The sequence below is a fragment of the Pezoporus wallicus genome, unplaced genomic scaffold (genome assembly GCF_028554395.1).
Source record: "Pezoporus wallicus isolate ANWC-B61680 ecotype Strahan unplaced genomic scaffold, APGP_CSIRO_Pwel_v1 contig_5958, whole genome shotgun sequence".
NCBI classification, from domain to species: Eukaryota; Metazoa; Chordata; class Aves; order Psittaciformes; family Psittacidae; genus Pezoporus; species Pezoporus wallicus.
The window spans coordinates 2,212,627-2,237,754 of record NW_026638491.1 but is presented as its reverse complement, the minus strand read 5'-3'; the positions used below and the strand labels follow the sequence as shown (position 1 = coordinate 2,237,754).

Below are 25,128 nucleotides of genomic sequence, written 5' to 3'. Positions count from 1 at the left end.
AAATATAAGCGGAACCTCCCCCCCCTTTTTCCTAATGATTCAAAGTTTTGGTGAAGATCAGCTGTTACAAGGATCAAGGACTAAATCCTCATTTCTTTATCTGAATGCTGTGTATTATTTATAGACAGCTGCAAATCTTGCCTTCTCCAGTATTTCCCAGCATGATAGAGGTGTTCTAGGCAAATGGTGAGCACCTTAAATCCAGCCTATGGTAGTCACATTCTCACAGTCACCAATGAGTTACATTATAAGCACTATCTTCTAATTCAAAACTGAAAATGGCAGCTATTAATTGTATCTACTCTCTTTTTTAATAGGAAATACCGTACCAGCAGTGTTTGCCATACCAGCAGGAAACCGACCTGGCTTCACAGGCTATTTTATCCCAACGCCACCCACCGCATACAGGAACCAAGCCTGGATGCCCTATGCTGGAGAGAATGAATTACCAGGGCAGTGGGCAGACTCAGTAAGCATCCCTGCTAGTCTAACTGCATATGTTTTCTGTGATTTGCACAGGAGGGGATTTAAGCAATACTAAGTGATCAGCAAAGAATCTGAAACAGATAATTCTTCCTTGAATGGGAATAATCACTAGTAATGAAAAGCTGTGAGAGAGGGCATAGATACTTAGCTGTCCATCCCATGAACTGAAAGCAGGGTCTTTAGAGAGTATAAACATTCACTAGGTTAGGGACTGGCACACACTTAAAGTTGGTGAGTTAGGTACCGTTTTTCTTTCCTAAGACAGAAGTTAAATAATTGGATAGGCACAAGGCAGGATTAAATGATGCTGCCTCTCAAGGTGGCCTTGTGCTGTTTGGAAGCTGGGGAGCATATTTCCCTTCTGGAGGCTTCTCTCAAGACAGCCCAGCTCCTGAATCCTAGCTCCCAGCACTGCTGCAGCTCTCCCTGCTGCACAGTGCTTCAAGTCCTCCTGCCAGGCTGGAGTGACAGATCATAAAGTAAATCATTGGTTGCACAATCCTAGTCTAAGAAAGATGTAATTTTTAGCTCAGACTATACCTACATTTCAAAGAAATAAAGTTGAAACATCCTAAAATGAATTGCAACAGTTCATGATGTTTGAAACAATTTCTAAAATGTAGGGCTTTTTTCCACTATGGAAAAGAAAAAAAGATCAGTTCTGCTGCTTAGGCTCACATCTGGTATTTATGCAGAACCAATTCAGCTAAACAAACTGGGAGATAGATTCTATTTCCTTGTGCATATAATCGACAGAATATTCTAGTCATGGTAGTTACAGTCTAAGTTGGCTTTGAGCAGCTAAGCGAGACATATAAATGCTTTTAGGGGTGGCTACTTGTTGGCAAATCTTTATTACTGCTCCTAATGCCTGTGAGGAAAAGAATTTGGTTTAGCTGTCAGATGCATGCCTGAATCTGTACGCTGAACTGTTGGAAAAAGAGACTCATCTGTAAGCTGTGTGCATCTGCTGCTGTGCCCCTGACACTGGGAGGCTTGTGATGCTGTGGTACAGATTCCCTCCCCAGAGCTGCCCTTTAAAAGCAGTGAAAACTACCTTATTTTCTTTGTTGTTGTTTTGGGGTTGTTTTTTTTGTTTGTTTTGTTTTTACCTTACTGACATTTTAAATCCAGGAGAGCTGTTGTATCTGAGCAATCATTTAAACTTTAAGAACCACCTAACCCCTCCATCCCCCAAACAAATCAGGAAAAGGATTTCACTTATCTTCAGTTCTTTTCCCTTTTGTACCTCTACTCCTTGGCTGCAGTCCCATGAAAAAAGTCAGGTATTGTGTGTCTAAAGTGGAGGCTGAAACTGGAAAGCAAGCGTCCTTCTCTGGAAAGAGAAGGGTGTAACCCTGTTGTGGGTTTCCTTGTTTCCAGGGAAAGAGATGGGAATAGCAGTTAGTGCCAGTGGACCATACATAGAAGAATGGAGAAGGATGTGAGAAGCTGCCTGAAAAATAACTGTGGCAATACAGAATTCAAAGGAAACAAATGTTCCTTTTAACTTCATTTACCTATTACAGAGCTTTACCAACTTGGTGCTCAGATTTTCATCCCTCCTGTGACTTTGCAGGAATAACAAAAAAAATACTGCAGTTTCCACGATGAATCTGCACTTCCCAATGACTGCAAATCTGTCAAGAAATTGTCTTTATTTGAAAATCATTACTAGAGGAACTAGTAATAGTGTTAGCAACACAATACAATCAGAAGCCTGAATAAAATTGCAAAAAATAAAGATCTAAAGTAATATTGAGGCTTTGAGTTTCTGGATGATTTCTGGTTTCTGAGCCTCTAGAGTATAGCTTGATCATGCTTGCAAGATTTTCTTGACTGTTTGTAAGAACAGTGGCTTAATATCCATAGGGTGAAAAATGAAATTCTTTGCATGCATTTCCGCTAGCTGGGCTGTAAACAGACAACACAGGAAACAGAGATTGCACAATAAAGAATTATCTTATAAGCTCAGTTTACTGTAGTGTATTATTTTCTCAGTTAAATGGTAAGTATTGAAGCACCATGTCTTGTGGGAGAGGGTAACTGTATCCAACAATGCAGTTATTTTCCAAATTGCTAGATGCTTAGTGAAAGTAGTAACCTGGTGGCCTCTAGTGGCCTGTTCACGTTGTACTACTAAAATGTCTTGAATAATCTTGTAAACTGAAGAGGCAACTGCATTTAATGATCACTTTTCTATCATGCCTGCTTCCTGTGTTTGTCTTATCAACATTATTCTGACTGTGTTTGACATTCTCTTCGTCACTTGAAGGCTATCGGAGGTCATAAGGAGCATGAGTGAATCTTAGTGGTCAGGCTTTAACAGGTTCTTAGATGCCTGAAGTGGCAATTTTCAAAAGCACTCAAGGAGTTAAACTCTTATGGGGCCAGAGCCAATATGGGGTTTAAGCAGAATTCCAAAGCTGTCATTCTGCAGTCCTGTGCTCCCCAGAAGGTATGTACAACTGGGAGATGTTCCCCATCTTGACATTTCAGCCAGCTTCTGCAGAATTCCAGCACAGCCTTAGCCCTGGTGATGGACCTTACACCTCAACTTGACTGACACACAGAAATTAGCTGAGACACCAGTCTGGCTGCCTGTATTATATGCTTATGCCAGACTTTAATGCATTTGGGAAGTCGAATATGTTAAGGCAAATTTAAAGCAAAAAGAATTACAAAGTTAATTTTTTAGTCATTAAACATTGCAAAACCTCATCTATTAACTTACAAGTTAATGAACGGTCTCTAAACTGGAGAGACGTGAATTTGACCAATGTACCACTGGGTGGATAAAAATTGGCTGAATGGCTGCACATAGAGAGTTGTGGTCAACATCTCAATGTCTAACTTGAGATGGGTAACGAGTGGTGTCCCTCAGGTGTTGGTGTTGGGACCAATCCTGTTCAACATCTTTGTCGGCGACATGGACAGTGGGATTTAGTGCACCCTCAGCAAGTTTGCTGACAACACTTAAGTTATGTGCTTTTGTTGATATGCTGGGGGGAAGGGATGCCTTCCAGAGGGACCTCAGCACACTTGTGAGGGGAGACACTGCCAACCTCATGAAATTCAACCAGGCTAAATGCAAGGTCCTACACCTGGGTCAGGGCAATCCCAGGCACAGGTTGGGAGAAGCAATTCAGAGCAGCCCTGTGGAGAAGGACTTGGGAGTGTTGGTTGATGAGAAACTTAACATGAGCTGGCTTCAGTGTGCGCTCACAGCCCAGAAAGCCAACCGTGTACTGGGCTGCATCAAAAGAAGTGTGACCAGCAGGTCAAAGGAGGTGATCCTGCCCCTCTCGTGAGACTCTGCTCTCTTGAGATCCCACCTGGAGTGCTGTGTATAGTTATGGTGTCCTCAATATAAGAAGGACACAGAGCTGTTGGAGCAAGTCCAGAAGAGGGACATGAGGATGATCAGGGGACTGAAGCACCTCCTGGATGAAGACAGGCTGAGAAAGTTGGGGCTGTTCAGCCTGGAGAAGAGAAGGCTGCGTGGAGACCTCATAGCAGCCTTCTAGTATCTGAAGGGATCCTACAAGGATGCTGGGGATGGACTCTTCTGTAGGGACTGTGGTAACAGGACAAGGGGTAATGGGTTTAAACTAAAACAGGAGAAGTTCAGGTCAGACATAAGGAAGAAGTTCTTTACTGTGAGGGTGATGAGGCTTCCCTGCCCATGGCAGGGGGATTGGAACTAGATGATCTTAAGGTCCTTTCCAACCTTAACTATTCTATGATTCTAAGTGTCATATTCTGAGTATAGTGTAGATAAGTGTAATTTTCTGAGTGACTCAGTTCACAGAACAGCATCACCCAACTTTCCTTACTTGTTGTTGGCAAGGACTAGAGTGATTAGCTGGCAAGCTTTTTCTCAAGGAGAAATTATCTTGTCCTAGGAACAGGTTATAGGTTGCTTTCTGTAACAACATAAAGCCTTCCTCAAAATGAAGGGCTGTAGATTCCTGTTTTATAGACTTTTGCAAAACATAAATGCTATTTTTATTCGATGCATTAAAAACTTCTGAGGACAGTAAAGACTGGTATCGTGTTTCATGGATTTGTGAGGAAAATTTAATATCTCACAGTAACTAAACAGCCTAAGTTATTCTTTTAATTTTAGCCAGTGTAACATTGGGCTGAATTCAGTGAAGTCACAACAGGGTAAAACAGTGAATCCCCCATGGAATGTGGCCAGAGATCCTGACACTTCTGAGATTCCAAACCTCTTTTTCCCTGTTGAGTTTCCAGGCTGGTGTACCTAAGCTTATGTAGTGTGTTCTTGTTAGGAGCGGTAAGTCTGGTGACTTGGCTAACTTAGATTAGGTGGTGGCTGCAAGTCAGTGAACTCTTCTGTTCTAAGCTTTTTGATGTCCTGCAATATAGTGTTGCTGCCTGTTTCAAATAATTGAACTGTTTAGGTGGAATAGTAAGCAGAGACCACACTTTTGGAAAAGTCTTCTTCCTTTGACTTTTTGCAGTGATGGTATATTAGGACATGCAGTGTTTTCCCTGATAGGTGTTTTTGCTGCCGCAGTCTGGGGAGCCGAGTGCCCAGTACATTGACATGTGTGCATGAATGGCACGTACCAACATAGACAGTTGTAAATGTGTGCTTAGGATTATGAGGTTTATGTTCTCTTCATATGGTCCTATCTATTCCACCTTATTCTGCCCCAGGGAGGGTTGTGTTACCTGGCAGGTGGCACTATGGATCAATTGTTCTGTATAATTTTGTGTAATTAAATACTCTACAGGTTCCACTTCCTGGATACATTGAGGCTTATCCGAGGCCGCGCTACCAACATAACTCTCCTTCCCGACTGCCTCGGCAGTACAGTCAGCAAGCAAGCATGCATCCCAGCCTGGAGCAAGCTCCTTTGCCATCCACTGCAGCTTCCCAGCAGAGCCTGACGGAAAATGACCCGTCTGATGCTCCTCTCACCAACATTTCTACAGCTGCCCTTGTAAAGGCAATAAGAGAAGAAGTTGCTAAGCTGGCCAAGAAGCAAACAGATATGTTTGAGTTTCAGGTCTAATATCTTTTGTGCATAGTATTTGTATCATGCAACCTGGAGTAGCCTAAAAAGCAACTCTTAATTTTCAGTTACAAATTTGCTGTGAATTGTGCCAAGGTGAGGGCATTTTTCTCTGTCTGGAATGTCAATACTATGAAATTACTTAAAGTACAGCAACAGGACTCTGAAGACATATAATTCTGCTTGCCAGCTAAGGAAATGCTGCCAGGTATAACTGTTTAATATGGATAAGAGTGATCATATGCAGTAGTTTGTCACACAGCTCCTTGTATTATGACCCATCATCATTAGAGATGCTGCTGAACATGTCTGTGCCACGCAGTGTTTCATTTGCAGGCCCAAGGTAGAGCTGCCGAAAATAACTTCTGCATGTCAAAACCTTGATTCAAGAAGAGAATACAGTAGAATGTGGTTAGCTAAAGGCCATAGTAGGTGCAGAAGGGGGCATGTTTGTTGTTTGCTGCAGGACATTGTATAAGGGATGCTGATTTCAACAATGCAGTCATTCAGTCTTTTCATTCTAGAGATTGCATTCAAACCAAAAGAATTTGAGGTTAGTAAATAATACAAATAAATATCCTGTAAATAGCCCCTATTCTCCTCATCCTATTAACAGTACAAAGAGGTGAAAGGAAAGAAGACTGTGAAGAAGGTGAATGATAATTTGATAATCGGTGGCTACCTTGTCCCTAGATGCTACTGATGAGTTATGGAGGAGACTTTTCTCATTGTGAAAGAATACAATGCACGAAGAGCAAACAAAGGAAATAGCCCCCATTCTCCTCATCCTATTAACAGTACAAAGAGGTGAAAGGAGAGAAGACTGTGAAGAAGGTGAATGATAATTTGATAATCGGTGGCTACCTTGTCCCTACATGCTACTGATGAGTTATGGAGGAGACTTTTCTCATTGTGAAAGAATACAATGCACGAAGAGCAAACAAAGGATATTGGTGCTAGAAGCTTCCAGATAAATGAAGAAGGGTTATTTGTGTTTGCTCTAAATTCAAGCTTTTCACTCTGAATGCATGTGAAGCTGGTAAACCTGGGACCTTTGCACAATTCTTTTCAACCTGTAATAATGAATACACCTCTCTGGACAAGAAAACCTCTGTTTAACACAGTGCTTTTTTCTCTTTCTTAAACAATGTTATCTACTAAAGCGATGCCAGAAAGTGCTACCTGAAGCTGCAGTTGAGTTTTTTGATTACACTGGAACAGTGAATGCACACCTAGAAAGTTCTGAATGTAGAGGACTTAATTATTATATTAATGTGTAAATAAGTAAGCAGTTACATGGATTAACAAAAATAGTAGTGTTCTGTGTAAAAGCAAGCATCTCCAGAAATTATGCTGAATTTATATTGTGCAAGATAAAGGTCACTGATTGTTAAACTGCACTGTTGTATGAATACAATCCCAAAAGAAAATCAAACTAGTTGAATGGGACAGTAGTTCATCTTTTGCAGTTGTACAAACTTGTTGGAGATCACAGTTGTTTTTTGTTCCCTCAGCAATCAGCTTCGGGTACTGAAGTTGCTGCAATATTTGTTGTGTTAGGCATGTATGATGTCAGCTGGAGTTAAAGGTAATGTCCTTCATTTCAGTAAGTTAGTTAGTTCTCCTCAATTGCTTATGCTATGTTGCCTGATCATTTCATTTCCCTGAGTTTCTTTGGTCTTTACTGAAGTGAGAAAGGGAACTTGGTTTAGCTTTTTGGCCATCAGTAAAATGAGAGGGGACTAGAATAGGGGACAGAAGATGAATTTGATGAAGCACAAACTTTTAAAGCAGAACTATTTTTTCCCCCAGATAATTATATTGTAAACCCTAACTGAGATTGTGATACATAGTTATTCTAGAATATACAGATATCTTCTGCTCTAATACCTTAAATATTGCAGAAGCTTTTGGTATGCTAGCTAATCTTTCAACAAATGTGAAATTTCATTTTTATTATTTAAAAATCAGATATAAATAAAATGTATTTTTGTAATTTCTATGTATATATGTGCTGTATATTTATATGACTAATCTGTAACAGTCAGAAAATTTCCATAAAACAAGTGCAAAAAAAAAAAAGAAAAAAGAAAAAAAAAAGAAAAAAGCCCTATTAATATTAATGATCAGTATAAACATGCTATGTCTGGAGTACACAAATAGACATTTGTATGACTTGGATACAAAACAACCAAAGAAACTCAATCTTTCATATAAATATGGTTAGTAGAGGCAGACTGCTGTCTCAGTTACCTGTCAGCTAAATAATACTCATCAGTGTAATACAATATATCCAAATTGTGTTGAATTAATAGCTGCCTAAGAGTATCACACTTTAAAATAACAAGTTAAAAATACTGGGCTAAACTCAGTGTGCCATAAAAAGACTAACTCTGTTTGGCTGCAGTGGCAACTCAACTCACTGAGAACAAGGTTGAGTTTCTTTGTCAGGATTCATCCATACATATGAGTTTCACTAGAATCCCTTGAACAATATTCTGCTTATCTTGCAGTCACTAAAATCACTATAATATAAGTGCAGTAAGCACTTATTCTGACTGCATAAGTGAAGAGTGCAGAGTGGCTCCTCTTATTTAGCCTAAGCTGGTTCATAACTTTATTAACCTAACTTAGTGAAATCTACACTAAATCATGCCAGCCACATTTTGCATCTGCTTTATTATCTCAGTTTTTCAATTATTCTTCTGTTTAGCCCAGTGAAATTTTGCAAGTAGATATGCCCTTCTATGCAACAGGAAGAAAATGGGCTGTGAAATAAATATCTGTAACTCGGTATCTCGGACTCTAGTTTTACAGTTATCCTAAAGCTGCAAGTATGGAAGCAGCAGCAATCACGTGGATGAGAGTGCTGAAGCCATATAGCTGGGAAGGGTGATGTTACGATGTATTTCCAAAAGAGTCACAGGAGGTAGGACACACCAGATTATACAGCATCTTTGGAACACTTAGCTCTGTTTGTAAATCTGCAGCTATTCTAAAATTTAAGCAATTTAGTAGTCCTATCAAAAAATATGTGAATATATCTTAAACAACGGAGTATGTATCTTGCCATATTGAAAATTAAAATTTGGATATTACATAGACGTACAGGCTTTGAATGCCTGCATACAAACAAAGTGAACACATACAAAAATAAAAAAAAAAACAAACAAACATTTAAGTAGCCTTCTAGAAAGAAAACCATTTCAGTAAAGTTAAACAAAGTACTCTTCATACTACCAGGGAAGACCTGTTCGCCTTTCAGAATTAATTTATTTGGTATTGTTATTGATGATGTGCAGTCCACTGAATATTCCCTGAATCATCACTCTGAAACCATTGTTGTGCACTTTATTCACAAAGACATCTTACATTCCTCATGGCTTTTTATCCTGTTTGTAATATGTTTCTGTATTTTTATTTTGGTTTTTTAGTAAAAAGTAAGATTATATCAAGACAGTAAGGACATTCCTTGGAAAGAAAAATCATGGTGTAATATTTATACTGTTTGAGCACAAAGCAATGATAAAGTGAAAATATAGTGTATAAATAATTTGTAATATAATAAACATTTTGTATGGCTACAGTTACAATATAGTTTTTCAATACTGATTTTAAAGAAGGAAGTATCCTTGGTTAAAGTTACAACCTCATGGACATATATTTATGCCATTTTTACTGATAAAAACTTAGACTATTAAGGTTTTTCTAGTAAATACCCTAGTGTTCTTTAAAATTTATGTTAAATGTTTCGGTGAAAATGCTGTTTTCTGTCTACAGAAATTCTGATGTTCTGACCACTATTTATCTTCAGATCTGTAATTCATCAGTAGAAACATCTGCAAATGAAATGCATGTAAAACTACTTCTTGATATGTGTGTAATGACCCCTGTCAGTACGTATATTATGTGCGACATTTATGAACATCAGTAACTTTATAGAGGATAAGAGGCTACTCTTGAACAGTCTTTTTTTTTGAGAAAAGCATGTTATCTGGATTTGAGGGAAGCTCTAGCAGTTGGTCTAGAAATGTGAATATTTGTATCTGAAAATATTACAGATAGAACTTCATATAAGTGCATGTAAATCTCATATACTGAAAAGGGGAATTTATCGTAAGTAATGGTCATTTCTTTTTCAGGCTAACTTTGAAAAGGTGAGAGGTAAGAAATGTAAGATAAAGATGTGAAGCAAGTAGAAAAAGCAACACTGGATTTATTGGCAGACTGTCTTGTTTAAGGGATGATACATACAAAGCTAACTATATATTTTAAGACATCTTGACTGTTAAAGAATTAATTACCTTTTAATGTAGTTTTTTAGTCCTGCATTGCAAATGTAAGAGCTAACTGCCAGCTTCTAAAAGTCTGAAAGAGCTTAAAAGCAGTAAGTTTTCTGAGCTAGTGGGAGTCACTTCATTTTGCTGACCTTGTTCATCCTGTACACGTCTGAGCAGCTCCAAGTACGGTGTCCAAGGAAACTGTATATCAGTCACGGTCCTGACCTTGCATTTCCAATACATAACTAAATCTCTGTGGCTTCCCACACCTGACCAATATGAAATGGGAAAAGAACAAGTGCGAGATAATAGGAAGAATATTAAGAGGTCAAGAGTACCTTGCTAGTCTGGAAGCCATGGATCACCCAAACCATTCTATGATTCTATGATCTTCTACGGCATGTTAACTCATGCCTACTAGAAAATGGTTGTGTTTGGCAGCTCTTCTTGGCACAGTACATTCCTCTCATTGTCAGTGACTGATATGTGTAAATTAAGAGTCAGCTCTATCGCAAGAGAGTGTATCCATTCATGCTTCCACTCCTTTGCGTAAGCCATGTGCATTCTCTGTGCAGCTCCACATGAGTGTGGCATAATCAACATGAGTAGTTTCCAGTTACTCAAAACAATCTCTTATAATAAAACAAATTGTATGGCATCTAATATATATTTTATTACATCACTGGGGGGGGGGGGGGGAAGGCATGATCATACAGTATGTTAGTATATTAACACCATTAGCCTTTTTTTTTTCCAGGCTTTGTGAAAAAAGGAAAGGTCAGTCTGCTAAGATCAGGACTGTTCACTGGTGAGAGCACAGCAGCCTACTGTGCTCAGTATGCTGATGTGGCTGATGGAGCAGATCTTTCCACTCACCACTTACTGCCCCTCCACAAAAGGCTCAAGCACATCGGTGTTCTGAGTAAGACAGACATAATTTTGAAAATAGGTATACAGTAGGTGGAATACAAGTAGATAATTAGATACTTCCGCCTAATTCTCTGTTCACTGCACCTAATACATTGGTCCAGATGCATTGGTGGTCTGCTAAGCAATTTTTACAAAGCAGTGTGTGTTCAAAGAGAAATTAATTACCTCAAGTTTGTTTACTATAATGTTATTTATGTATAGCACTGTGGACTTTTTACCAGTGCTATATGTCAAGTGGTAATTTGTATTTTCTGTGCTAGACTTTGTCTTCACAGGTTAATTTTTTGGACATAACTCCAGGACTAAGATTTTTTTTTTTCTTATCAAAATACTTAGAAGTTGCTTTTTTCCATTTAAAAGGGTAGTCATGCAAAATAAGGATAAGAGTACTCATTTAAAATGTTTTTTTAACTCTTGCCCTTCTCTTGTAAATAAATAATGTGAAACTCAACTGTGGAAATGAGATTTATATAGGCCAGTAAATGAATTGCATACTGTTCTTCCAAAGGAAGTTTCAAGATGGCCAAGTATGAAGGCAAACCTGGTTAATAGCACCAAATATATTGAGAATAACTGCATTGATAAAAAATGCTTTACTGTGCCCAGTGACTGAAAAGCCATCCAAAAAATGGCATCTGGTGATTCCTGTTATTCATGAAAATTCTGGGCTGTTTACTAGACATGGGAGATGAGATGGAGATTTCAAGGGGGCTCTGAGGTGGGCAGACTGCTCTATGTAACACATCTGCCCTTTGGGTGGCCCTTAGTACCAAGAGACCATAAAAACTATAGCCACCAAAGTGATGTGGCTAAAAGGCAGTTTAGGTCCTGATCTTTAAAACTGCTGAGATGCCCCAAAATCACGTAATATTTAATCTTTTTCAAATTATCTTGAGACCATGCTCCTGTTGAAAATCCATAAGGATTTTCAATAGGAATATGGTATCATACTCATATTTATGTGTATATATGTCCAAAAGTATTTTTTGGAAACTCGTTCTTTGGTCCTTTTATTTGTCTTCATCCATTTCAGGTTCCTTAAGAAGTACAGAGGCAAACAAAGAGTTAGTTCTCAAAGGTTTTTTCTGTATGAGGCTCATGAAAGATGAGAAATAGGTTTGGTGGTCACATGTATAGCAAATGTCTTGAAAATAATTACAAATACCATGAATATATGTTTCAATAATTTGGTTTTAATTTTTTTCATTTTTTAAATATAATTCTTGTGTTAAGAAGTGCCTGGCTTCTCATGAATTACCATGCTCAATTCATTCCCAAGGAGTAGCTTGAAACTATATTACATTCTATAAGTAATTTTTTAACTTTCTAAATACACATTTACATATAATAATGGGTCAAAAGGACTGTAAATCATACAGAAAGTTGATTCCACTGAGTACAATATTTAGGGAAGAGGTGATTTTTTTCTTCCAAAGTGTGTCACTCCTCACTGCAGATAAAGATGTTTCTATGCTCTGTAAACCAGTGCCTAAACAGTGTAACACACACTGGCATCAGTTAAAATCTTGGATAGTTGGCAAGGAGCAGACTTTTGCAGCCTCCAGTGGGACCTTTTAAAGAGTGCCTGTGTAAATTAATAGTATTTTCAAATATTAAACCAGAAATATGTGGGTCCTTAACTCTGGCTTTTCGTAAGGAATCAGTGGCTTTTAGGTCCTGCATCACCAGCAAAGTTAACTAATAGATACCTTCAAATATGATGCCAGAATGCAGCAGCCTGTGCCAGGGATTCACCAGGATCTAAAATGCAAGTGACTGTAGTAGAAGAATAGGTGGTAAACCTTCTATTTCAGCTGTGGATGGACACTAATTATGAAATTACTACTGTTGCAGGTCAAAAAGTCTTGAAGTTAATTGCTTAGAATCAGTTTTATGTATTTGGTTAGCTTTTGCTTTCTTCATTTGTTAGTGCAAAAATAGCAACAACAACAGCGTATTTTATTTCAGAGTTCTAAACACGGGAGATCTGGATATAAGTAAACTTGAGGTTTATTCTTTGTTCTTGTCTTTACTACTTTCCACATTGCAAATGGGGGTGGGGGGTGGGGTGGGGGAAGAGAGAGCATTTTACCCTCCACCAAATTAATTTTAATATTTCTTTTGATGACAGAGGGACTGGGAAGGCTGTTTTCATTTCATGTTGGTGTTGGGTTCTTCAAAGTGTATTCAAGGTCATAGTCGATAGAGAAAAAATGACAGTAAAGCCAAAAATTTTGGAAAATAAGATAGAACCAGTATTTCTGTGGCTTGAATTTTGGTTTAGGATTTAGCAACCCAGAAGAAACAGCTGAGACAAAACAAAGGGTCTGTTCTGGGCAGTCCTTTGCATCTTGTAAGAAGGAACGTGTACAGCACAGATATTCCTATGCTGACTTTTTATTTTCATTTAATGTCATTCTTGCTATTGCTGAGCATTCTGAGTATGACTTTTACATTGGTGTACACAAAGCGGTGCACTCTTTGGCCTGCTGATATAATACTGATGCAACAGAAGTAGTAACCAACGTATGTGATGGGAATTAGCTATGGTAACATGTGGCTTTGGTCAACATTCTGCTTTGTGATACTTACAGACGTCATATTAGTATTAAGGCAAAACACGAATACAGATAATGTCTTCCACTCAAGCTGTTGGCAAAACACCTGCTCACTTCAAGTAGAGAAGGACCAATACAGTATTCCCTCAGTGCATTAGCTATTACAAGGGCAAAGAGATGAAGGATGCTATCTGGTTATGGGTACCTGCAAAGTGGGAGATAATAAGTCGGGTGGTCCTTCTCAGAATTTTGGAGTGGTCCTATGCAAGGTGCTTAATCTGAGTATGCCTAAGTGTCCCTATTCCTAAAGCAAGGTGAAGGGACTTACTTTCCTCACACCCCTGGTGAGAGGCTAAACTAACTGGTGACATTAGAAACTCTGAAACCCCAGAGTGCAAGTGGATACATTAGTATGAAGCACTATTTATTATTTCATGGAGCTTGGTAATTGTTCAAGACTATAAATTACCTGTTTCTCTGGTATCATTTAAATATATGTGAATTTACAAGAAAAAAAAAATCACCTCCTGATACTATTTCAGTATGTTCCAGGAAGCCTTTCCATTAACAGCTTCTACACTTTTTTATGGAGATGTTATATCAATAAATTGTCTCACTTCCCATGCAACAGATGTCACTTTCTGATGAAATGAACTTTTCTTGTCTTTGAATTATGGAAGGGACTAGCTCTGCATGATTACGAATATCCATGTTATCGTTGTTTTTCACAGCTTGATTCAACTAAACTGTAATGGCTGTGTCTGTGAAAATTGCTCAAAATTTATAAGTATTTCAGCTTTAAATGGGAAAATTAGTTTTCTGAAGACAGAGCTGCAAAACTGAGAGTGATTTGTAGAGCTGAGTCTATAGAGTAAACTGAAAGAGGAAGAAAATAATTCATTAAAATTTTATACTATGCAATCAGAAGGGAAATCTCCAAGAACTGGTTCCTTTGGCAATTACAAATGTAAAATCATACCAATGGTAGAATTTTATATGTCACTGAAAAGGATGCATTTAGAATGTGCTGGGTCATTACCAAATGCCTGGTTTTACTCTGAACCGTAGGGTGATTCTTGAAAGGAAGCTTACAAATACATAGAATAGTTTTTCATGTTAGTGGCTATAGCTTAGTTAAAGTTATAAATGTTTTTTCTTGGCGATTTTGCACATTAAATAAAATATGTCTTAAAATTTATATTGCTACTTATTGGTTGTTCCTGCTGTGTCCCTTTCTTTAGATCAGATGCTTTATAGCAGGAGCATGCTTTTCTCTTGCAGCTGCCAGGCTCCTGGGCTGTGTAGGGGTCCTGCTGCTTATGCCCTAGAGGCAGAACCTGGCAGAGGACAGGAAAGAAATTTTAAAAAGTCCACAGGTTAAAACCATGCATTTCAGTGGTGGTATTCCCTCTGAAGAAAGGTGTTTCCCTACCTTACAGAGGTAAGCAGGACAGTAACCAGCAAGCCTGTAGGTTTTGAGGGCATCTTGTGATCCTGTGGTTTTTTTGTGACTCTCTATTCTCACCTTAATGTCCTCTATTCCTTCCCCTAAGATTCAGTCAGTTACTGTGGGTTTTATCAGTATTTACCCACACCTAAATTTTCTCCTGTCAGTCCGAAGTGAAATGAAAAGAAAAAATAAATCGCAGGTATGTGCTTTTGACTGTACTGCTTTTGTGTCATTTGTGATGCAAGAAATTTGGAATAAAAAGTTCATTTTACTACAAGGAACACATCTAACCCTTCCTCTCTTTGTAGTTTCAGAGAAAAAAAAGAGGCAGGAATGTATCTTCTCAAAATAGAGGATAAATGAACTTCCTAGTGTACATATCGCTACTAAGGTTCTGGACATATAGTATTATGTAAGATACAGGTTTATATATATATATATATATATATATATATATATATATATATTTGTCAGTGAGTGCTTAAATTGCCTCATGGGGTTGTTCTCACTTTTCTCAAGATTTATCAAAATCTCAGCCTATTTTGCAAAATGTATGTTTTCAGCTTGTAACATTGAACAACTGACTAGTGTTATTACTAATTATACATTTCCTTAGAAAGGCCAAATGCACCACTTATTGACTGCTTCCTGATTAGCACCTCTTTGATTCAGTATCTAGATGTTGGTGATCTTAAGAAACACCACCTCCCAAACAAACGAGGACAAATTTCCTAGAGCTGAGTGCTGCTCCTGATTTCCCTAATTTATGTTGAGATATTAGCTCTGAATTTCCAGGACAGGTGGATCTATCATGCAGCATTTGCTGCTGAAAACAGAAAAATCATTTTATGATAGCCTGGCATTTTTGGGTTTCCTCTGAAAAAGGTCACTGAGCTAATTAAGGCAGCTTTACTCGAAGATTAATTTACATTCAAATAATCCATTGTAATAAGGATGAGTATCTTTTTGGAAAGTTTTAATGTGGCAAACTCTAAAATAAAGCAGTCTGCAATTTGATGGAGCCACGTTTGATATAAAATACTCCAAAACTTAAATGCTTTAAAATGTGTTTTAAAATGGCTTTGTATCTAATTTTCCCCATCACAAAGCAGCCAAGACCGCTTCAAGTTTCAGAAGTGAAAGACCTGTTGGCACTCCTTGGGGAGCACAAATATCACTGTAGGTGTAGACTTGGCTCTTTCAGCAAGACAGCTCATTCTCAGGCCTCAGGTTGGCTGAGATGTGGCACTCTGCTTTTTGAGAAGGCTTCTTTGTTAAGAATTGGAAATGGGAGCAACCTACTAATGTTTTGAGATCTCTGCCCAAGAATCAAAATCATAGCATAATGTTTCTTTCTCTAATGCAATATGGGTAGATTAGTTGAGTCACAAGGCAGCTATATGAAAGAGATCTGAGCTATGCCAGCATCTAAATGTCAGGTTTAGCTTCCCTAACCAGTCTAAAAGAACAGAAAAAAGTAAAAAAAAAAAAAAACAACCAAAAAAAACTGAATTAAAAAAAAAGGCGGTAATGTTCATTCTATTTTGTTTAATATATGTTTAATTTTTACAAAGGACGCAAATAGATCAGTTTTGAGATTAACCCATAAGCCTACAGAGATGAGAGCAAACTACTGGATGTAACAAGATCAGGTGGAAACAGAGGAGAAAATTAAAGGTAAATAAAATGTTTATGGACAATTAGAATTGACATATGTACTATTAACTGGTTGTATGTCCAAATTATTAATATAAGCTTATTACTCTCTAGCCAAATTCATGTGTTAGTATTTTCCATTGAAATATTTAGTATTTTCCGATTGAAAGGACAAACAGTGATTTTTTTCCAGGTGTTATTACTTACATTACCACCCAGTAATTAAACATGAAGTGTTGCTTTAAGATAAAGGGCATATGACAAACTGAAGAACAGATGGAGAAAAACCCTTAAACTGTATGTTGGGAAAAGTAGCTCTGCTCAAGCCAAGAAATCCGCAGTGAATAATGGCTAATGAGAGAGCTGGATGTGTGGCATATCACGACAGGGACTCAAGGTGATGCAGACTCAAATCCTCCTTTATTATCACCAAACCCTTTTTATCCCCTTTTTGGTACTTTCCCAACCTGCACATACATACAACGTTCAATCTCATTGGCCACTGTGAAGCTCTCCAGGTAAATAGTCCAATCACAGTGTTGCAGACCCTCTCACAGCCCCCACATTGTCTGGCCTTCAAGGCCCCAGCTCATTGCCTCAGGGCTTGTCAAAGCACCAAGTCCTCAGAGCTCATTCCTGAACTCTTTTTCATGCAAATCTTATTGCCTTCACTTCCCCACATGGATGCAAAGAGAAAGAGTGGATAAAAGGTGAGGTAAAGTAACAGACAGAAAGCAGTGTTCATAGGTAATGGGGAATCCTTGTAGGCCTTTGCAATAACCATGGAAAACTTGGAGGGGTTTAGGAGTGAAATTATTCTGGAGATTTCGGAAAATGAATCGCTGCCCTGTTATCTAACGTGGTCTAAAAGCTCTTCTGTGTGAGGCCTTTAAAGGCTGCTGTATATTGGCCATTTTATTTCATGTCTGAGTTTGTCTTGTGTATTTAGGTACTACTACAGATCCTATTTTCATAGTAATTAACCGTTTCAGTATCAGTTCCACAGGTTTAGCCTCAAAACTGTTTGAATGACTTCTTATCTTCATTCTGCAGAGGGAGCTGTAAACCACTGAGGCCCAAATTTCCAAGTTATTTGGGTAATAATTTGGTTCTTTAGTCACCTAGATTTACCTTTTGTATATTCCCTGCCTTGGTCTCCACGTTATGTTTGAAAAGAGAGAGAGAAATCTGATGATCAGGTGTAAAAATATTTCATTTAAGAAGCCCACTTCAGAAGCTGGCACACTTGTACTGTGCTGTCTGTAGTAAAACAGCTTATAAGGATGCCAAGGACTGAAAAATGAACTGTTGTGCCAGAAGCACAGTATCATTAATTAGGCTTTAAAGAACTAAGCAGCAATTAAATGGTGCCAAGGTGGGCTTGAAGACTTAAGCAAGCTGAAGAGGGAGGGTGTTTGTATTGTAGCATATGATGGATTTGGAGTGCAAAAGGGAAAGCTCACTGTTGACCTGCGTACTTTCAACTGGCAGGCAGCTGACAGGGCCCTGGGCCAGCTGGACCAGGCTCTACCACATGGACTGTCTGCCCCACAGGCCCAGGAGACGCACCTCACCTCAGGCCCCAGCTTCCACCCAGGCCTGGTCTGTGCTTCAGGAGTGCCTGTGAGGGGACTTCCTGGTTTGAGGGCTGCCTTGGTGAGACCCTCCATGGGCCTGTTGTACAGGTGGTCCTGTCTCTTCCTGCACGGTCCCTCACCTTGCCCTACCTGAGGCATACTGGGATGTGGACAAAACCTGGCCTTACCACACTGCCCCATCTCTGCTCAGGTTCTGTGTCATTAAAGAGCATATTGACTAGCAGGTGAAACCGAGACTCGCCATATTGGCAGAGACACCTGCCTGACAGGGGCAATTGCAGACAGTAAGATTCTGTTTAAGATCTCCTAGCTGCTTGGATAAAATGTGATTATTATAGTTAGTTGATTGACAATAGGCTAGATATTTTTTTAATATAAACTCTGTGTAGGGTAGATCAAAATCTGTCTGGAAAGATTAAGATAGCAAAAGAGTGAATGCTGTAATACGCAGTAATGCAAAATAAAATTTTGATATCATATTGCTAAAATGCGTCACAGTCGAGCAACTTGAATGGTTTGGTTTTTTGCTTTTTTTTTTTTAAAAAAAAAAAAGGAAAACAACAAAAAACCCAACAGATTAAAATATTGCTCTTCTAGAAAAAAAAAGCCCTGCTTGACAAAATATGAAAGCTTCAGGGCTGGTAATTATTATTTCATGCTGCCATCTACTGCTCTTGAAACAAAACAGGCAAAAGTAATTTTTTTTGTGGGTTTTCTATCAGTCTGATGAGCCTGTTTACTACTTTGTTAGGTTATTCGTGATGCCATATATATATATATGGTGTTATTTTTTTTTAATGGCAGTTGTTCTCCAGATCTTCAGTCTGTCATTGCTGTGCCTGTCCATATTTTCTCAGGAAAGGATGTGTCTTCCAAACATAAAGATGTTGTCACTCTAAAAACAGACACAGGCTTTAGCCTAAGCACTATTTGTTCTAAAATAACTGTAAAATGTTAGTTGAAAGTTGGTGGTACGCAACTATTCTGTTAAAAACTAACTAAAGCCTTAACTTCTATAATTTTGTGGTATGCTGTTATGATAACATCAAAGTAGTTTTCTAAAGCTTGCTTAGAGGCATAGAAGTTTTAATCACACATATTTATTCTCAGTTGCACTTATTTAATGTACGGTCATGGTTTAACCCCAACCAGCAACTAAGTACTGAATCTCCTGTTCAGGTCCCTTGACTCTACTCTGTTTTATGGCCCTCAGAAAGATTTGGATTATTTTCCTTCCTTTCTCAAAAACTTCTTCTGCTGTAACACCCCACACCGTGATGTCATCAATGTATTGCAGGTGTTGCAGACTTCACCCTATTCCAGTGCAGTCTGGATAAGTCCATGGCAGATGGTAGGGCTGTGTTTCCACCCCTGGAGCAACTGATTCCAAGTGAATGCCTCTGGAAGTGAAAGCGAAATGTGGCCTGCACTCTACTGCCAAAGGTACTTAGAAAAGTGCATTAGCAATGTCAATTGTGGCATACCGCTTGGCTGCCTTTGACTCCAGTTAGTACTGAAGTTCTAGCATGTCTGGTACAGCAGCACCCAGTGGTGGTGTGACCTTATTCAGGCCATCATAGTCTCCATTCTCCAGCTGACTTTTGCACTGGCCATATGAGACCATTAAAGGTTGAGGGGGTCCTGCTGATCAGTCCTTGCGTCTCTGGTTGATAAATCAGCTTCTGGATGTGAATCAGGGAGTCTCAGTCTGTGTGATATTGCCAAAGCTCAGTCAGGGACAGGGATCAAGTGGTTACATCTTGTTCTGGTTCTGCCTCTTCCTTCTGTTCTTGTAATGGCCTTGCTTCATCCTCCTTCACCAAACAAGATGTCTTGCTTGTCCATTTCTTCTTGTGTATAGGGGTGGCTGATACAGGTACGGGTTGGTTTTCTGGTTCAGCTGTGGTGCCTGTCACTGGGCTTCAAGTGTTGCTTTGCCATCAGATCCAGATACCTTCTTTTCCCCTTGAGGGCACTGCATAGCGTTGAGCAGGGCTCGGTAGGCATGGTCCAGGTCCCAGCATGTTGCAGTGACTCGTGCCTCTCTGTAATTGCCAGGGTGACAGGATACTTCTTCCAAACATTTTACTAGTTTTTCCAGATTCTGCACTTGTCAGGGGAAGAATTCCAAAGCACTGGAAGTGCCCACTGCTCTAAATACTTGCCCATATACCCCTGAAACCCTGCCATTCATAACTATCCAGCCTTGGGGCAGATCTCTGCATGGTACTCTTAAATAGCTGTTTAACCTTTGTGCCTCACATTGGGCTCCAAAAAGGACTGTCATGGTTTAACCCCAGCCAGCAATTAAATACCATGCAGCTGCTGGCCCCTCAACCCCCTGGAGGGATGGGGAGGAGAATCAGAAAACTTCTGGGTTGAGATAAGAACAGTTGAGCAATTGAAATAACAGTAATAATAATAGATGAAACTAGGATATGTACTTAGAATTAAAATACTACCAACCTGTATTTTGTATGGGAATTACTGTGTTTCCCTGCTACATTTATCTTGCATATCATCAATGCACTGCTACAAATCTTGACATCACAAGTGTTAATTTCTGAGTGTTTTTGAAGAAAATACTATCCATCCAATTTGTCTACAGTAACTGGAGAAAAAATGTTGAGATACGTAGTAATGTTGTCAGTAGCTAGTACCAGACAAATAATACACAAAAAAGCTCAGTAGGAAAATATACTGTATTTTTTAATTTTGTAGGAGAACAGCATATAATAAATAGAAAAATAATATTGAAGATCCAGTAAAATACTCTGTGGTGATACAGTGCTAGAATATCCAGCTGAAATAATCATCGCGGTGGAGGCTATTTCTTCAGCTTCTGCTTTGCTTTTATGAGTTCTATCTTTTCTTCTCTCTGTGCCTTCAGAAGTTTATCTAAACAGGAACAAAACATAATTTGTCATTAATTCTGTCATTAATACTTTACTTTTCAGAAAATCAAATAATGGGTTAAGCAAACTAGCAGTATTCCTTACAATTTCTTGGCTAGCAAATATCTGAAAACTGAAGTTTCTCACATGTATTGAAAATAATAGGTATTAAAATGGGGGGAGGGGGGCAGGGAGGTATGTATTGCTGTATAACAAAGGAAAATATTGATTTCCTGTTCTGAAAAGTAAATATATACAAACTACCTATCAGAATTCCTTTGAGATATTGCTTTGAATGTAAATATCTGATGGACATTTCTTGTGTGTTCTTGTAACCTTTGCGCTCCCAAAAGCTTCCTGGCTTACAGCCTTGAAGGAAATGATAAGCACCATATCTTTACAGTTCCCTATTGGAAACCCTCAGTAATCAGAACCTGCTGAACTGTGTTATTTCCTGTATTTCCTTCAGGAAAAACTATCTGTGCTTACCAGTGGCCTTTACATCAATGTTGATTTACAACCACAGCATCTCATTAGTGCATGTATATACTCCCTCTGATTTGAGTGGCATCTGAATTGTTTTGTTAACACTTAACGACTTAACGTTTTTTTTAATGACACTAGGGGGTTTGTCCATTGTGCATAAGTAACCACATCCGTAGTTCTTGTCCCTCCTTTAATTTGTGCCCTCAGCCAGTTGTCCATGACCAGCGACCACAGTAGATGACGCCAGTTTTGCCTCCTGCACCCGACGTGCTACCCCAGACCGTTGTGGCCGTGACCCAGGTAGGTGCAGGGCCCCCAAGTCTGGATCTCCTCACACTAACCCTACAGGCACTTCGCTGTGGGTGCAGAGGCATCTGGGACTGCCCCTGCCCTTCGGTTACTGTTGGAGGAACCTGCCGCCTCGGGGGCCGGGCGGTGTTCGGCCCGTTGGAGCCCTTCTGTAAAGGAGCAAAGGGAGCCATGGCCCGGGGACACGCACACTGCTGGGCGTCGAAGCCCTCGCCGACGATAGCCAGCAGATCCAGCTCCTTGAGGCGGATGCCCAGCTCGGTGACCTCGTCCTCCAGCCGCTCCTGCTCTCCGGGGCGCCGCGTCGCGGACCCGCCCCTGCCCTCCTCCGCAGCCGGCGCCGGGCAGAAGAACCGCAGCGGCTCGTAGGCGATAGGCGCCAGTGCCGCAGCCCAGCGGGGCGTCCCAGTTGCGGCCGGCGGGGGCTGTCGCTGCCCGCCCATGGCCGCGAAATAAGTCTGCATGCAGCCGCCGTCGGCTGGGGGTCGGATGGGCTCTGTGTGGTCGTGGAACTGCGGGAAATAGAGTGGGCCCCGCGGCCGCTGCTTGGTCATGGCGCCGGCCGCCAGTCTCCGGCATCCAACGGCGGTTGTCCTGGAGACCCGCCGGCCGCGAGTCGGCGGCGTTGGGCGCGGGCCCCTCCATGACAGAGGGTACCCGTTCCTTGCCGCGGCTCTTCGATCTCGCCCGGCGGCTGCCCAGTTTCCCCAGCTGGCAGCCTCAAGCCTCATAGAGACTAGCTAAAACAGGTTCTTGTCAGACATTCGTCTTCTTGAGGGAAAAGGGTCCCTGATATTAAACAGTGTGTTTTGGATAGCTATTCTATTATGAGTTACAGTTTTAACTGTCAAGAACAGGAACATACCTGTTCCCTATTCTAAGTTAAGACAATGCATAGTCTGAAGAAAACTCTTAACTCTTTCCTTAGTCCGTTACTATTCCTTGCATCAGCAGGGGCTGTGGAGGTAAAATCACTTAGAAGAAGGTGAGGAGCCTACTCCGCTACTAATGCAGGCATGAGCCGTCTTCAACAAAACACAGCCCCTAGGGGACTATGTGGTCTGGATTAAATTCAGTTTTTAAAGCTTTCCCTTGACTATAATGAGACTTTTGGTATTACCTTTTTCTAGAAGTGGACTTTGTGGATTTTGGGTATGGTGTGCTGTGTTGTGAGCCAATACTAATATGAATGTTTTGAAATTTAGCAGGTCTACAGACACTAGTAGTCACAAGAGTGACAGTCCATGCCCTGCAAAAGTGGTAGGAGCAGAAAGATAGTGTCAGGAGTCATTTGGTATTTTATTTTCATGTGCACCATTGAGGGAGTGTGCTCTGACTTAAGAGTCAAAACCAGCTGTGTTTTGTGCTGTGTGCTTACATTATTGAAATTCCAGTACCGGTATGGTACAGGTTGCATATTTTGTGAATAGAGCAGGTATATTTCAAATAAGGAGTGATCAGATGGGAAGTCTGCTAATAACATTTATTATTTTCCCCCCAGTTTATATTAGATTAGACCAGAACCATGTAGAACCGACTACAGTTGATTCTACGTGACAGTGAGAGGAGAGAATCCAAGCATTAGGTGGACACAGCACAGTGTTCTTTTGTTTCCATGATAATTTGGGAATGTATAGTACGAGTCAATAACCCTTCCTTAACTAGGTCTTTGTGGCTCACTTTTGAAAGCAAAACAGTGTTCATGCAAAATTTGCAGGGAACTTTACTTTTGAAACCAGCAGAACGCCAAGTGCTTCTGCTTATCTTTACTAAAATAAGTTTCTATTTATCTGTGAACATACAAAAGAAATAGACATATCACAGTTTTATTTGAATCAGATTCAGTCAGTCTTCCATAGAATCACGGAATGGTTTGGACTGGGAGGGACCTTAAAGCTCATCCAGTCCCAATCCTCTGCCATGGGCAGCGACAACTTCCATTAGACTAGGTTGCTCCAAGCACCATCCAACATAACCTTGAACACTGCCAGGGATGTGTTATTTTATTACGTTCTAAGTTAGCTTCCCTTTTATTGTATGTTTCACTTTGCCATTTGGGTAATATTGGCATACTTTTAAATTAACAATATTTTGAATAACTGAATTTGGACTTTTTTCTCTTCATCTTTTTTGTCACCACAGTAGAGTAAGTACTATCTTGCTGTTGCACTGTCAAGCACACCCTTGGTTGCTCACCTCTTAACTATTAAAGAAGATTAGGTAAAGTATTGTTATTTAGTATTTAGTAGAGAAAAAACAAAATGTAAGTATATCAAGGTGTGTGTAATTATATGTGCACATGGAAGAGAAGAGGTATTAGGAAACCAGTAAGGTTCTCATTACTTTAAAGCCCAATCTGAAATTTGTGTAGTGTATTCCTTATGTAGAGAGTGATAAGGAAAAGCACCTGCTTTCAAAAGAACTGAGAAAAAAGAATTAAAAATAATTATTTCAAAAGAACTGATAAATAGAGATTAGATCTTTAGTAAAAGTGTTTGGTTTATGAAGTAGAACTTAAGACTGATAAATATATTTTTAGTGAAGTAGCATTAACAGTCTTAGCTGTTATTTGTTCTTTGGTGGTGGCATGTTTCATACTGTCCTAAAGTGGCCTACAGATAACTCACAATAATGTTTTGGTACATGGTGCAATGCACGAGGATTTCTATAACTTACAAGTTTAAGGATGTTTGCATGGAAAAGAATGATAGCCTATTGATAAGCATTTTGATGAGGCTATTAATGCCATTTTTCAGAGTTAAAGCCAGTATAGGTACTTTCATTGGGAGAGATGAAATGTGGTTATTCATTAGCACATGTATGTATATTGTGAAGTTTTGGTCATGTATGACAACTAGCAGGGATAGGATGCTGAGAGATAGCAAGTTTGGTCTTGGCCCTGATCCACTGCAGCAGTTCTCAGTTTCTCGATATCAATCTTAGTGAAAAGAGAAAGGTAACTTGTTCTGAACAGAGATAATTGAGGTTTTCAGCTGAAAAAGGCTAAACAAGAAAAAAAAGTCACCAGAGAGGAAATTTTTTGAAGGAGAGAGCATAATATAAGTGTTGTCATTTCACAGGTACTTATAACATTTTTCTAGCATTTGTCTTTCATCATTTGATATCAGTCAAATACACAGTTTATAAACATTTCTGTGTGGACTAGTGAATCACAGCAATGCATGGGTTTATATGCTAGGTGGTAAAATAATGAACCTGAAGGTTTCTTTGTCTTAGAACCAGATGCACTTTTTAATGCAGAATGCATTTTTTAATGTAAATAGTAATGCAGAATGTAAATTTTTAATGCAGAAGAAGCTGGTCATGTTGTCTTTAAGTGCCATCTGGTGGAGTTCGTGCATCATGTTCCAAGTGCTGCCTTGTCTTTCTGCTTGCATTAGTCATGCAGGTACATACGTGCTGAGCACAGAAAAGG

General features: G+C 39.5%; 2 protein-coding genes across 5 annotated transcripts in view; one reads left to right on the top strand and one right to left on the bottom strand.

Annotated features, from left to right (window-relative positions):
• Nucleotides 1-6,294, top strand: part of KIAA1549L (KIAA1549 like) — a 124,706-nt gene extending 118,412 nt beyond the window's left edge. For all 4 annotated transcript variants that reach the window (XM_057410954.1, XM_057410955.1, XM_057410957.1 and 1 more), the window contains exons 20-21: nucleotides 318-469; nucleotides 5,250-6,294. In XM_057410954.1, coding sequence (XP_057266937.1) covers nucleotides 318-469; nucleotides 5,250-5,531 — 434 coding nt within the window. In that variant the 3' untranslated portion in view covers nucleotides 5,532-6,294. The remainder of the gene's footprint in view (nucleotides 1-317; nucleotides 470-5,249) is intronic.
• Nucleotides 6,295-20,758: 14,464 nt separating this feature from the next.
• CUNH11orf91 (chromosome unknown C11orf91 homolog) lies at nucleotides 20,759-22,271 on the bottom strand. The gene is made up of 2 exons (XM_057411020.1): nucleotides 21,883-22,271; nucleotides 20,759-20,901 (listed from the first exon to the last, which is right to left on the bottom strand). The coding sequence occupies exons 1-2, from the start codon at nucleotides 22,244-22,246 to the stop codon at nucleotides 20,831-20,833; spliced, it is 435 nt and encodes a 144-aa protein (XP_057267003.1). The 5' UTR covers nucleotides 22,247-22,271; the 3' UTR covers nucleotides 20,759-20,830.
• Nucleotides 22,272-25,128: the final 2,857 nt, after the last annotated feature.

Bases quoted from the DNA above. Each gene is read 5' to 3' on its own strand.
- CUNH11orf91 (XM_057411020.1), bottom strand. From the start codon at position 22,246: ATGACCAAGCAGCGGCCGCGGGGCCCACTCTATTTCCCGCAGTTCCAC. The intron at 20,902-21,882 runs GTGCGTGTCCCC...GTTCCTGTTTAG, and splicing joins GGGCTTCGACGCCCAGCAGT to ATAAACTTCTGAAGGCACAG.